General features: G+C 36.9%; 2 protein-coding genes across 2 annotated transcripts; one reads left to right on the top strand and one right to left on the bottom strand.

The window, feature by feature from the left end:
• Positions 1-184: 184 nt before the first annotated feature.
• Positions 185-2,080, bottom strand: LOC137959948 (transcription factor bHLH106-like). Its single transcript, XM_068807377.1, has 2 exons — positions 1,624-2,080; positions 185-890 (listed from the first exon to the last, which is right to left on the bottom strand). Exons 1-2 carry the CDS (start codon positions 1,909-1,911, stop codon positions 459-461), a joined length of 720 nt encoding a protein of 239 aa, XP_068663478.1. The 5' UTR covers positions 1,912-2,080; the 3' UTR covers positions 185-458.
• A 4,003-nt stretch (positions 2,081-6,083) lies between these two features.
• On the top strand, positions 6,084-13,418 carry LOC137959222 (hydroxymethylglutaryl-CoA lyase, mitochondrial-like). Its single transcript, XM_068806591.1, is given in 10 exon segments — positions 6,084-6,344; positions 7,871-8,118; positions 8,949-9,078; positions 9,709-9,888; positions 11,161-11,241; positions 11,330-11,493; positions 11,868-12,004; positions 12,696-12,811; positions 13,036-13,257; positions 13,260-13,418. Coding segments are annotated over 9 exon segments (1,236 nt in total). The 5' UTR covers positions 6,084-6,344; positions 7,871-7,951; the 3' UTR covers positions 13,299-13,418.
• Positions 13,419-14,782: the final 1,364 nt, after the last annotated feature.

Raw genomic sequence — 14,782 nt, 5'->3', positions numbered from 1 at the left:
ATTAACGTGTTCGTTTCATCTCTCTTGGATCCTGCAATCTTTTTTTCTGAATTATCCAAAGTGATTACCACTGTGTTAGCCAGGGATTGATCGAGAACTTGCAGTACTCTTCGTATAATGTATTCTTATCTCCATCTTCTGTGATCGTTTCAACCAGAAAAATATTGTGAAGAAAGCGCTGCATCTCTTACTATTGAGAAGGAGCTACATTTTATGTTAAAGAGGAGGAGGAGGCGCCGTTCTTCTATGGGTTCTACGTTTCATCCTCTCCAGTTCTACGAATATTACAACGGAAACAGTTACGAGTATGATTCACTACAAGCATCGATCCATAAAAGAAAACAAGAGAAATAAAAAAATCTACAGGCACACAAAACCAAGCCAATAGCTAGAGATGGGATTTCCCAATAGCTATCATAGTACAAACTACAAAGAGAGTTGAGAGAGACATCGAGGTCTCATCCCATTTTCCGGTCAAAGATCCGCCGTCGTTTTCCTCGATCCCCGGAGCTTTGCTTCTCTACTATACTTCTCAAAGCATCTCGTAAGAATGCGGCGGAATCATCACTAGAGAGTTCGTCGTCATCTCCGGCGCCTAGCAATAACACGTTCCGAACTCTCCCGCCCATGGTAGCCATCTCCGCTCTAAGTGTCTTGAGGCGTAGTGACCTGATAGTCTCGATTAGGTCCGGTAACAGATCGGACCTGTCTTCGCAGCACAGAGAAGCTTTTAGGACAGAACGCCCATCGCCGCCAGCGGGTTCGCACGAAAAAACAGCGATCTCGTCGGATTCTGAGGGGAAAAGATCGAGCTCGGTGATTTCTGAGGTTTGCTGTTTCAGGTCTTTAACGTGTTGGACCACCTTCGCTAGCAGCGATGCTTTGTCTGTCTGTAAATCGGGGGGAAAAAAGGGAAAGTTGATCAGAAAAACAAGATAGCAACAATAGACAATTTGTCCATAACTTTATCAAAAAACTTAGAAAAGCTTATACCCTTTTCCATTTACAGAACTGAAACCCTAACCTAAAAAGAATGTTTAAAGACAAAAGTTCGTCGGAGAAGAATTGTTAGCTCTACATTTATACTCTTGCCAATCTAACTCTAACAAAAGCTGTCAATATTTCAGGCTACAAGGATAAAATGAAGCATGGGAATCCTCTGGAAGCAAGGATTTTCGACTCCCAGTATACGACTCGATGCGTATTCGGACTTGATCATCAGTTGAACATATTTGGAGAGAAGAGATCAAGGATTCAAAACTGAGAAGTGAAAAAGTACATATTCTCTCCCCTCTACTATCCAGCAAAAGATTTCCAAATGATAAATGGAGGAATGAAGTTAACTGCCACAACCCATACTTCAAATTTTAGAACCCTAAAACCCCAAGCAACTGAGAAGAAAACACGCCAGGAAATTAGACGATATCAATAATTTCAATATAAAGAGGCACACATAAAAAGCTAACTAGAATTTAACGAAAAATGAAAGAAATGAAACCTAAACCTAACCAGAAGTTGTTGCACTTTTGAATGAAACAAAATTAAGAGAAGTAAGGAACGCAGAAATCAGCTAATTCGGTAACCAGAACTAAAATATAAAGATATATAGACATCAGCAACAACTTTAGAATTGCAAGGAAGAAGAGTCCGAAGCTTGTCGAGGTGAGAATTAATTCTCTTCCTGCGCTGCTTTTCCGCTTCTTTGTGCTGGTGTTTTGATGCCTCAAGATCCCGACCTTGCCGCAACTCTGTAATTCCGGCCATCTCCAACGGAAAAAAGTTCCCACCGACACTGGACTCGGCGGGGGCGCCGTAATTGACCGGAGTGCCGCACTGGCCGGCGAAGCCCATCATGCTCTGGGCGAGAAGCCTATACAATTCAGACGTGCCTTGCGACGTCCCCGGCTGCATGGTTGGTGATGAAGTGAGGTGAGGTGCGTGACTAGTGTGTCCCTTCTTCAGTTTAGGGTTTCGAAGCACATCAGCAGCTCGGCTCTCTCTCTCTCTCTCTCTCCACAATCTGTTTGCTGATTTCGACACTCCGATAAAATTAAGCTGGATATTTGATATGGTAACCGGAACCTGGTAGCCCACACTCGCGAGAGTAAGATGTTCTGCTATACCCTCGGGAGGGCCACAAGCGATGCAATGCCAACACGTTCTGAGGACGAAATTGGTGCGTGCGGTAGTGGAATTCCAAATCGCACATTATGCAAGAGTTTGTGTAGATATTCAGCCGCGACAACTCAATACAAGTGCTAATGTCTTTAAAACCCATATCTGTAGCCGTGACCAAGTATGGTCAGGCAAGATGAAGCATACAAAACCTTCTCCTTTAAGATTTTTAATATGTTAAGAAATAACTTACTATTTAAATATTACATATAGTATTATATTAATATAATCTACATATAGATTGTGAAAATATTAAATTAGTGTTCAAAATATTTTTTTTTCTTCTTATTTGAAATTAACATAATTATATGTAATATTATCTAATATTTTTTATTTAATTTTCTTTCATTTGTTGATTTCATCTAAATGATTAAATAATTATTGAAATTATTATCAATCAGAGGCCTATTTCCTATTTATTATCGTAAATGATAATTATTATTTAACAAAACCACTTAGTTACATTAATGCTAGATTATTATTTTTAAAATATATAAATAATATTTTTTTAAAGTTATAACAGATACAATAATCTTAGATTTATAATATTTTAGAAACATTAATTCTATAATCTATAAACTAGTAACAAAATTTCACTAAAATAAGGAGAGGTGTTACTTATGCCCTGTTAATACCTTTTCTAGGAAACGCTGGAAAGGCATTTTTAGTAGAAATATGTTTCTAAGGATCATTAGTGTCTCATATTTTTTGGAAACATTTTTTCTAACTAGAAATTTTTACCAAGAAAATCATATAATTTCCCAAGTAAGATTTTCTAGCTAAGATGGGTCAGAAAACCATATTAAAAATTTTTGAATAAGTATTTGATAATTGATATTGTAATAACTTAAGCACAAGGTAAATTTGTTTTAGACATTTTTATTTTACTGAAAATTTTATCGGATAAGTATGGTAATGTATGTGATTGATTATTATTTTTTATTTATTTTCCTGGAAAAAAGGTTCTTAAAATTTTCCACGTAATTTCCTAGTAAGGCACTAATAGGTGTTTTTTCTTCTAAAGGTTTATTGAAAATATGTATCATAGAAAAAATATTTATAGCTTTTCTTGGGATAATATATGATTCTATTTGTATCATAGAAAAAATATTTATAGCTTTTCTTTCACAACAGGTAGAGTATGTTCCAACCCGCCAATAACTAATTCGAAAAGGATTTAGATTGGATTTGGGGTTTATACTAATTTATTCAAATAATATGTTTAAAACATAAAATTAATTTTTACGAGTATAAACCGTTGAAGTGAAACTAAAAAAATTAGATACAAAATAAAAATATGTTTGCATTTAATATTGTTAATACAAGGTGCACTAAATTATTAAAACATCTAAGGAAAAAAAATTATAAGTGTGATTATGTGGAAAAAAAATGAAATGTAGGTAATGAAATCATGGTACTTTAGACTACCACTCTTGGTTTATCATCTATGTTTGGCTTGGAATTGGATCAGATCTAAGTCAGACCCCTCTGTGTGTAAGTCTTAACTAAATAAAATTTTAATAGGTTGGATTCGAATTCGAAACCCTTTTGAACATTGTGAAGTATGTTCAAATCAGATTGGGTTCGTTGAATCTGGGTACGGTTGTTGGCCGGTAGGGGAGGCATCGAGCCGAGCCGAGCCCGAAGTTGTTTATATTCGAGCTGAGTTTGATTTAAATATTTCGACCTCGAGCTCGAGCCTAAAATTGTTATTGAGCTCGAGCCCAATAATTTTAACCGAGTTCGAGCTTCAACATTCATTTAAAACTTTTCAAAAAATACATGTCTCAAGTTCTATCTCCAACATACATTTAAAATTTTTCAAAAAATACATGTCAAATAAATTGTGTATAAAATTATGCATACATTTTACATAAAATTAGGCACGACCTCTACATAAATTGAGCATGACCTCTACTTAAAATTGGCCATAAGGATGACATCAAATCCAGCTGAGTCTGAACCTTCCTATGTTCGAGCCGACCCTAACCTCAAACCTAAAATTATAATCGAGCTTGAGCCTGATAATTTTAATCGAGTTTGAGCTCGAGCTCTAGCCGAGTTCGAGCATAACCTATATTTAATACTCTAGATTAAATATATGTCAAATAAATTATATTTAAAATTATGCATACATTTTAAAAAAATAATGATAGTGAGGTTCAGAATTGAATCTCAATAATGGATTAGAATGCACCAATATTAATATTTTTTACCCAAAATATTGTTTAAGTTATTTTGTAATTTTTGAATTTGACCATAAATTTACTATGACCTCTTTAGTGCCCCTAGTCGAAAATTTATATTCTAAGAAAAACTAAAAATGTTTTCCTATGTTACATATTTCCAAAAAGTCATTTAAATAAAATCCTATTACTATTAGTGATTTACTAGAAAATTACAATAAATATTTTAAAATTTTCTTAGGAAAGACCACTTTTGGGAAAATAAATAAATATTAATAATCAATCTAATATATTACTATACTTATTTATAATTTTGTAATCAAATAAAATATCAAACACAAAATTGCTATAAAATTTGCATCATGCTAAGTATTACAACATCAAATGTCAAATACTTATAAAAAAAGAATTATACGGTTTTCTAGCCCATCTTAGCAAGAAAATCTTACTTAGAAAATTATATGATTTTTTTAATAAGAATTTTCAATTAGAAAAATATTTTCAAAAAACACGATGTACTAATAGTCCCTAGAAACGTATTTCTACTAAAAAATATAATTTCAACATATTTTGAAAAAACCACTAATAGTCCCAAGAAATGTATTTCTACTAAAATGTCTTTTAAGTTTCTTTAAGAGCCACGAGGAAGGGACAGTCGGAGTTTAAGAAAGAGTTTTTTTTTTTCACATGCTGATGATTTCGCACGAGCGAAACCTTTTAACTTAGGTTTATATCTCTCTAGTTTTTGGTTTTCTCCGCCGAGATGATTCCGAGGGAAGGGGTCTAGCGGTGCAGGACCTGTTGTCGAGGATGACAGCGGCGACGGAATCGACGGTGACAGAGGCGGCGGCGACATAAACAGAGGCGAAGGCAGATGAGGGGAGGAAGAAATCGAAGAAAAAAATGGAACCAAGCGGCGAAGGCAACTGGCTAGCAGACGGCCAGTGAGCAGCTATTGACGGCGACAGCAGCGGATGGAGGGGCTCGGCGGTGACGAGAGGAGGAAGAATTCCCCCCCCTCGTGCTCCTGCTCCTGAGTCCCAGACTCTCGAGCCGTTAACGAGCCGGCTCGCGAGCTTTCGAACCGAATCATGACTCGGTCGAGCTCAGCTCGTTAACACAAACGAACCGAATCAAACCAAGCCGAAACCGAGCCGAGCTCAAGCCGTTCGCGACCGAGGTCGGTTTGAAGCCAACCCATTTGCCGGTCCTTCTGAGTTCTGACGCCTCTTATGGGTCCGTCACCGTTCACAAAATCACAGCCTTGGGTTCCAAGCTTCGACTAAGTGGTGGCTTGCGATCCCCCGCCTCGGCGTTTGGAAAATGGAAAGTTTATTTTCCGCGCGGACCGTTAAATTCAATCCCTCGGACGCAGAAACGAACCGGGAAACTGGACGGGTGGGTTAATTCATGTACGGAGAATACCAACGCTTCCATTTAAAGTCCCGGGCCGGAAGCCGGGTTCCCTTGGTTTCATTTTATTTACCTGTTGATATAATATAATTGGGCTACTTCCAATTTATGTTTCTTTCCTTACGCACTGAGATAAATAGAAAATAAAATTTAAGATAAATTTATAAAAAATAATATTTTCATATTGTCAATGTATTAATACAGTAATTACATATGAAATTAATTATACTTAGAGAACATATTTAAATTAAATCAACCATCTATATAAAGAATGATGGCTTCTATTGAACGTTACCGAGTACCGACCAACTCTTTCCCTCTTGAATCTAAAGCTTGGAGAGAGACAAGAGGAAGGGAACGATTGCAATTGCCCTCCTTGTCTACAGAACCCACTAACGCTTGCTCTTTCTTCGCCACATTCAGCAGCTTTTCTCATGAAATCGTCCATCTCTGCGAAAGGCAAGAAAGGGCAATCACGACGGGTAGCCCTAGGGTTCTGTTCTTTCTATAGGATTCAGAAGTCGGAAACCTGCAACTAACTCTCTTCTCGTCAATTAACTTTTAATACAGGTCAGATTCGATTTTATCGTCTTGAGCCTGATGATTTCGCTCTTCTTCTTTATGCTTCGATATTTTGAGCAGCTATAGTAAATCGATTTTTCTTAGCATCCTTTCTCCAATTACGGAGTAATTGTTTGAATTTGATGATATCGATATACGTCTGGTCGATCTCCTTCTTTTGGTGAGTTATCCGAAAAAAAGACTCCTTCGGTGAAATTTGAACTGTTAGCTTGTAAACGCAATGCGGGGACCATTGAACCAAGACATGTAATGTGGTGCGGTTTTTCCTTCGAAGGCTGCACCTTGTCCAGATTAGGTGAATTTTGGTCATTCATTGGGACTTCCACTGCGCAATTTTTCATAGTTTTGTCTGTGAAAGATGAGAATTTTTACTGTGTTTGGTTGATTTAATCACGTCAAAGTAGCAAGGCATTTGAATCAAACAATCATTTGTGCTCATAGTGGTGAATGTACATTACGAGTTTGGGGTTGGTATAGGTAATTAGGACTGTTTCATTGATCAAACTGATAAAAGGTTCTCGTGCTCTTCCTCCTTGAGCGCAAGAGTTCCTAATTTTTCACTGAACAAATGGAAAACGACTTGTATATATATTATGAATGGCTTTTTTTTTAAGAATGGTGATGGATATTTATATAGTGCTAGGTGAGAAAAATGTCTACTATCTAGTATGTTTGGAATTAGCAGTATAACTAGTAGAAACTCTACTTTTTATTTTTCTCTTAAGTGGATTCTGTATTAGTGTAGTGGCAGAAGAGTTGGTTGAAGTATAGGTGGATGTCTCTTTTCTGTTTTTTTCTTTTTCTTTTTAATTTTTAGATTTTAAGTCCAAAGACAACTGGTTTATATACTGGCATTGCACAAGCATAGATGTGTCTTAAGGTTTAGACAACTGAAAATTATGGATTGAACTTATTCCTAACATTTCAATGTTTTAGGAATAAAAAGAAATAACATATAATGTGCTCAACTCAATGTTTGTCATGGATGAACTTATTCCTAACATTTCATTGTTTTAGAAATAAAAAGAAAGAACATATAATGTTCTCAACTCAATGTTTGGAGATACTTAATTTCATTCATGACATTTTTTTTGGCTAAATACAATAAATAAGAACTTCAGAACTGAAGATAGGAACTTTATTGTTCAATATTACTGAAAATGTTCATCAGGCATAACAATAATTGACAAGAATAATTTGCCCATGGACAGTGATGTTTCCATTACTGAAATTTCTAGTCTTGAATGCTTTTCCATTAAAGAATCATAACTTTTTCCTTCTGTCTTTGCCTTATCAAATTGTCATCATCATTACTTTTTTTTGTAAAACATCTGTTGAAACTGGATACTTTATCTGCGGCTTATTTGTTTTGAGAAATGCTGATATAGTTTTGTTGTTCAATTGACAATCAGGTACTTGAATTCTTGACCTGAGATGGAATAATTTTATTTTGTTTTTTCTGAGATTACTCAAACCCTTGATTCCCTTCTGCTGATGTAATGCTGTCATTCAAGAGTTTGTGTGATCCTTCGCGGTGGAGCATTTGCTTGTCTGGCTCATTTCTTGCAGCTTGTCATTTGACATCCCAATATACAATGTCAAGCTTAGAGGAACCTCTTGGTCTTGAGAAGTTAGCTAGCTTGAATGGTGTTAGTTGGCATCGGAGACTCTCCACAAGTGCTTGCAGGCCCGAATTTGATGAAATGGAGATGGGAAATGGCTTGATAGAAGGGAGGAGTTGCAGTTCTTCTAATAGTTGCCAGTAAGTACTGTCCTTGTGCCTGGACTTCCTCAAAGTAGTCTATTTGTAGTCCTTTCTCTCAGAAAAGAGACTCTCTGTGATGTAGTTTTCTCTCAGGTTTATTTTGAATGACACCATGTTTTTCTTCTTATTAAAACAGTTCTACTGGTTTTAACATGAAAAGTACTACAGTAAACATGGAATAGAGGGTGAAATTTATTTTTGTCTATATTCTTATTCTTCTTTCAGGGCTTGTTCTGAATCAGTCAGTGCCTGTACATCCTCTTCTCCTTGTTTCAATTTAAGAAATTAGCCTGATTTCTTTTGGTACTTGAAAATATGTTGAATGTTTTCTAAAAATTTCCATGCTATGTGGGCCATCCAAAGAACTCAAACCCTGATGATTGCTTTATTGTCTCATAGAAGCATTGAGAAATACAAATTTGGAAACCCAAGGGGCGAAACTGGTGCAGCAGCTGCATGTATTTGACTTTTTGTTTATTTATTTTTTTAAAACAACTATTTAATTTTTCCTATTGGTTACATAAAATATGTAATATGCAGATGCATCAGAATATGAACGTGTTCCGTGATGACTAAAAGCAAAGCACATGAATGTTTTATCTTGCTTTTGGCGATCACGTGGTAGTCATAAAGACAGTCATAAAGACACTGAAGAAGTAGTGGAAGGAGTAATTAACCTTGTTTCACTAGTACATTCTTATGTTCATTTCTCAAATGCTTAGTAGAATTTTGTGTTACGTTACTATATTCTGATTCTTGTGCCATAGCATAACAACTTTTTCTGTTCTGGAGTCTCTTATGCTTTAATTGTCAATTTTTCCTTGCAGTGAGGACTCTCCCATGGAGACTTTACCATGGAGGAGACATATTCATAGTAGAGGTAATTCATGGTATTTACAAGGTCGCTACTATGGCACATCAAGCAAAGACAGTGGTGGCAGAGATTTCACAACCAAGGTACCCTGTTATGTTTCAGATTTTGATTGTTATTTAATGTTCAACTCTTTTGTATTTCTAATGATGGTCTGATGTCGTGCTGTGTTGTTTAAGTGTTTGGATCTATTCAATACCTTTTTTATATTTTTAAACCTTTTGCTATAAAACAGATGTCATAGAGGTTCTAATATTTTGTACTATTTCATTTAACATTTCTAACTAAATGTTCTCGCCCTAGAAGCCAAAAGTATCTGCTCTTTCTTTAATTTTTTTTGTTTTTTTGGGGGTATTTTGCCTTTGAAAAGAACATACTTTTAGATATATCAGAAGAGAATTTTGAAATCTCCCTTTCAATTGACAAACTAGGTTTTATTTGATGGCAGAAGCCAGAATGAAACAGTGAGGAGGCTAATGACATTTAAATACTAGCTTGGTGGTTGGTGAAGCTTTACTTTGCATAGCAATATTACGTAATAATCTGTTTCTGTTGCATGGTGAATAACTGCTAGACCTTCATGAGTTAAAATAGCTTTACTTGGACATTACTTCACTGAACAAGTCCAGAAGCAGAAGTTATTGAAACAAGCCTCTTTCATTTTGACTTTGTTATTGTAGAAATCTGAGTAATCTAAATGGATATGGTCATTGCAGTTTTTGAGAGAATTACCAAGATATGTAAAAATTGTGGAGGTGGGTGCAAGGGATGGATTGCAAAATGAGAAAAATGTCGTACCCACATCTGTGAAGATTGAACTGATCCAGCGATTGGTTGCTTCTGGATTGCCCGTTGTGGAGGCAACAAGTTTCGTATCTCCTAAGTGGGTGCCACAGGTAACTTGCTACGATTGTGTTTTCTTTTTGCTTTGATTCTGAACTTGCTGCCGGTGTAAATAACAGGTCCTACGATTTTTGGCACATTCATCAACCTAGCGATGTTTTTTTATCTTGATGCTCTATGAGACTACAACAAGATGTGGTTGGCTTTTCCTTGAAAAGCACACACTTGTATTTGAATCCAATACATGCAATATTTAATGGAGCATTTAGTTGTAAAATTTGCAGCATATTTGTTCAATCTACCAACCCTTTTGTCTTCGGTGATCTAGGATACATTACCTTTTCCTCGGAGGGATCCTAGCATACACTTGTTCCTGATATCAATGCATACAAAACCTTTTGGAGCTCTGAGATTTGAGATACCTTAGGGAATTTGTATGTTCATGATATGAGGTGAAGTGATTATCTCCTGTTCACTATGTTTCACTATGCTCTTGCAAGATTTATTGCAATCTCTCTCTCTCTGAAACACAGTTTTCATGATACTCTCTCTCTCTCTCTCTCTCTCTGAAGCACAGTTTTCATTATACATAGAGAAGTGACTATCTCCTGGTTACTATGTTTCACCTTTTCCTACATATCACTATGCTCTTGCAAGATTTTTTGATATCTGTCTCTCTGTCTGTGTCTCTCTGAAACACAATTTTTATGACACAAAAAGGTGCATGATTCTTTTCGCCCTTTTCATACCAAGGAAAACAAATGGCGATTGCTGTTCATATGTTTGATTTGTGTTATTTCTTTTCCTGTCATCCCATTTTCGTCTGTAATGCTTCAACCTTTTTTTTACTATGATGTTTCATCTATATCTGATCTCTAACATGAAATATCTGGTTTGTAATTATAATCAGTTGAATCTACACTATATCTTGTCATTGCTCCTAGAGGTCAAGCTTCTACAGGAAGCTGAAAACAATGACTGTGCTATGTATAGTTGTGGCTAATATCAAGCAGCACAAAAAACAACAACAGAAAGCTTCCCTTTGAGGCTGGGGCCCTTTGAAGCTTCTATGTCATTTGCATGTTGTATCCGTTTAGGAGCTAAACAAGCACCACCTAGCAGAAGTCATGCTAACCATGGCCCAAGTGTATGCATCTTGTGTTGAACATGTTGGGCATGAGGCATTAATTTTTGTGAATGGGTGCTGAGAGGAGAGAACTTTTTGCTCTTGTCTTTAATATTTTGGACCTAAGTGGATGTAAAATAAGTGCTTGACATAAAATTTGCAAACTTTTATTTTGATTTTATGGTCACAAACATGTCAGCTAGCTGATGCAAAGGATGTGATGGAAGCAATACGTAATATGGAGGGAGTGAGGTTTCCAGTTCTAACTCCTAATCTGAGAGTAAGTGAACTTCTCCCTTCAACATCATCTAAGTTTCACACCTTGCGTGTCTAGGGGATGATTTCATATTTGTTTGCTCATGCTATAGGGTTTTGAAGCAGCAGTTGCTGCTGGAGCAAAAGAGGTGGCTGTATTTGCATCAGCTTCTGAGTCTTTCTCCAAGTCAAATATTAATTGTGGTATCGAAGAGAGTTTGGTTCGCTATCGTGCTGTTGCAGAAGCTGCAAGAAAGCTGTCAATCCCTGTTCGTGGGTATGTGTTCTGAAGTATTATTTTTTGTGAAACCCTGCCACTTAGGTGTATCAAGTTTCCTTCATGTACTTCAAGCGTTTTCATTCTCTTTTGATACATGAGCTTGTCTTTTGCTTCTTGGTGACACTTGCATACCTCAAGAGTGTGAAACAGAGAGTTCTATCCTAATCTGTGATTGACAGACTCACCGAATTTATATGTTTTGCAATTTCTTCTTTATTGCTGAAATTTATTATTTCTGCAATTTTTTCTCTTCAATTTGGCAACAATTAATTATCATAATCAATTAAAAAGAACAATTAATGATCACAAACAGCTTGCAAACAATTTCTTTTGTAAGACTGTTATTGAAGCCTTTTGCATATGTATTTTAGGTACGTATCATGTGTTGTCGGTTGTCCAGTGGAAGGGTCAGTGCCACCATCAAGTGTGGCACATGTGGCAAAAGAGCTCTTCGATATGGGCTGCTTTGAAATCTCACTTGGTGATACAATTGGTGTTGGTACCCCTGGTAAGATACTCCTCCAAATTCAACTGTTTATACCACTTCAATGCCATAACTTGCATAGAAAAGAATGTGCAATGAAAAGAAGTTTTTAATTGGCCAAGATTAGTACACTATTCATTTAAAAAAAAAAAAAGGGTCAGTACACTCTTTCTGGTCCAACATTTGGAGCTTGCAAGTCTCACTTAATTTCCTATTTCATGAAAGGCAAACTATTATGGTGATTTTATGCAACTTCCATAAAAAATGAGGGATTAAGGGATTGAATTTTGGGATTGGAAGAGGACTGTGAAAGGTCCAATAAATGTCATCTTTTAGGAGTTTGTGAGACATTGCCAGGGAATCTCCTTTAAAGGAAAATAGTTTTCTTTTTAACCGGCTTGGATGCTTAATAATTTCCAAATGCATTCATGGTTGTGACTGACTTAGGTTATCACGCCACATCATATCACTTAAGATACCTTCATGAAAAGTAACTTACTGCATTTTGTGAGGATTTCTCCTTGGGTGCGAGTTGGGTGTTTCACTTTCTGTGGGAGATCTACATCCACTGACATTCATTGTGCAATGCTGGTAGGAAAGTAGACGAGAAGATGTGGTTCTTTATTTTAAGAGTGGTTTAACACGTGCAGGCATTAGGGTTGATCTACATCAACATTTCTTAATTCTGTAGTTGTGATTGCTTTTTCTTTGGTAGGCAATGTTGTACTCATGCTTCAAGCTGTGATGGCTGTTGTACCTTTCGATAAGCTCACTGTCCATTTCCATGACACTTATGGACAGGCTCTTCCTAATATACTTGTTTCCCTCCAGGTAAGCATTTTTTTTACTAAATTTTCTAGCTTATATATATATATTTTGTCTGAGATGGTCTAATATAATTGTTTAGTCTGTTTGGTCAATGGAACGGATTCTAGAAATTTGATAAAATGACAATCGGCCTGGTTTAGAAAACCTGTAAAGCATGTGTAAACAAGCATAGAACAGGCAGCGCATGAAATCTTATTGAAAGGATATGCTATTTGTCATTGGTATAGATGGGAATCAGCACTGTGGACTCCTCAATCTCTGGCCTTGGAGGATGCCCATATGCAAAGGGTGCATCTGGCAATGTTGCGACTGAGGATGTTGTGTACATGCTCCGGGGACTCGGGGTAAAGACCAATGTTGATCTGGGGAAGCTCATTTCAGCTGGAGAGTTCATATGCAAGGCTCTTGGGCGCCAAAATGGTTCAAAAACTGCCATTGCTTTGGGCAGGAAGATGACAGCAGATGCCTCGAAGATATAACAATAGCGTAAAATCACCCCTTTAGGGGAGCTAGATCTTCATTAAACGTGTATCTAAAAACCAACTAGGCCAGATATTTCACTGGCTGAAGATAATTTCTCTGACAAATATGCTTTCATTGTATACATGAAGGGGTGATTGCAGAGCTCTCGGTTCGAAGGATAGATCAAAATTTCTAGGAAAATAATGCTGCAAAAGACCAAGCCAAAATTTCACTAATTTAAAGAGAGATAATTCCCGAGCTCCGAGGCTCTCGTTTCCACGTAAAGTCGTTTCCGATTGCTCCTCGTTTTTGTTCTTCTGTTGCCCCCGCCCCCGCCTCCACTCTTTTTCTTTATGTTCCTCTTCTCTTTAACTATTACGCAAAACATAAAAGAAGAGGATCTGTTGCGGATCTTCTGCTCCTGCGTTCTACCATTATCGCCCGAACGTTTAAGCGTCCGACCGCACTTCTTTAATTATGAACATGCGAATACCATTTCCCATGCTTGACACTTGATCCTGTTGTTCTCGTTCGAGAGGGATTACTAAGCTGCACAGGAAGGCAAAGCTCAGATCTCCAAGGGAGAAGCATGAATGTCTTGAGGCTTGGTTGATGCCGGAGAAAAGGAGGTACAGGCGGCCACTTTCCAAAAGGCCGACGACTTTATAAAGTATCATACATTGCATTCAATAGCCCATCCTTGAAAAGATACCGAGCTTTAAATGCATTTCAGGGCTTGTCTCTTTTAGGGCTTTGAGCCCCCTTAAAGCTCTCTGCCCCAGTTTTTAATACTAGTATGGGTTTTGTGGCCCTTCTCGGTTTTGCAGTTTTAATGGTCTTCTCACTCGTACTTTTTTGCTACAAATGTTAGGGTTTTAAGGTGCCATAGACCTGTACCTGTATCACTCTTTTATGTAGCTTTTATCTCTTTCAGGTGCGGCTTGTTTTTGAGAACTAAGTAGGTTCAGTTCGTTCATTAATCTTGTGCTGAAAAATGCAAAATCTAACTTTTTTTTCTTTTTTCTTCATCGATTCGATTCGATGACCTCTGTGTTCTTAACTCTTAACTGCAAAACAAAACGTAGTCTTTTTGAACGTTGTTTTAGGTAATACTTGAACTGTATTTCTCGTAGCTTTTGGTTCGCAAATGGTTTCTTTTCTTTCAGCCATGATTTCTTCCTCGTCGCAACTTAGCTTCAGGTTCTACCCAACCAGATCAGAAGAGCAATAGGGTCACTTCTCTCTCGGTGAAGCCACCACCGACATGGGATTCTGGAACCAATCACTTCATCGTTCTAAAAAGGTGTAATCGGATTCTCTCTTGTGATTGTCTGTTTTATCTAGAAGTAAAAGCAGACTGACCTCTACAATTCGCAGCAATTCAGATTAATAGCTACGAGAGCTGGAAAGAAAGGAGAAAAGAGAAGGAAACGAAACTCATGAAAGCTGAAAGGTCCAGAATATGATCAGTAAGGATTCATAAGAAAATGACATTCACATTAATGGCAACAA

The sequence above is a fragment of the Aristolochia californica genome, unplaced genomic scaffold (assembly GCF_029961685.1).
Source record: "Aristolochia californica isolate CCGP_79_NKW_82.1479 unplaced genomic scaffold, dmAriCali1.0.hap1 SCAF_3, whole genome shotgun sequence".
NCBI classification, from domain to species: domain Eukaryota; kingdom Viridiplantae; phylum Streptophyta; class Magnoliopsida; order Piperales; family Aristolochiaceae; genus Aristolochia; species Aristolochia californica.
The sequence above is the reverse complement of the archived record's forward strand: the minus strand, read 5'-3'. Positions and strand labels throughout refer to the sequence as shown.

Bases quoted from the DNA above. Each gene is read 5' to 3' on its own strand.
- LOC137959948 (XM_068807377.1), bottom strand. From the start codon at position 1,911: ATGCAGCCGGGGACGTCGCAAGGCACGTCTGAATTGTATAGGCTTCTC. The intron at 891-1,623 runs GTTGTTGCTGAT...CCCGATTTACAG, and splicing joins TTCTTCCTTGCAATTCTAAA to ACAGACAAAGCATCGCTGCT.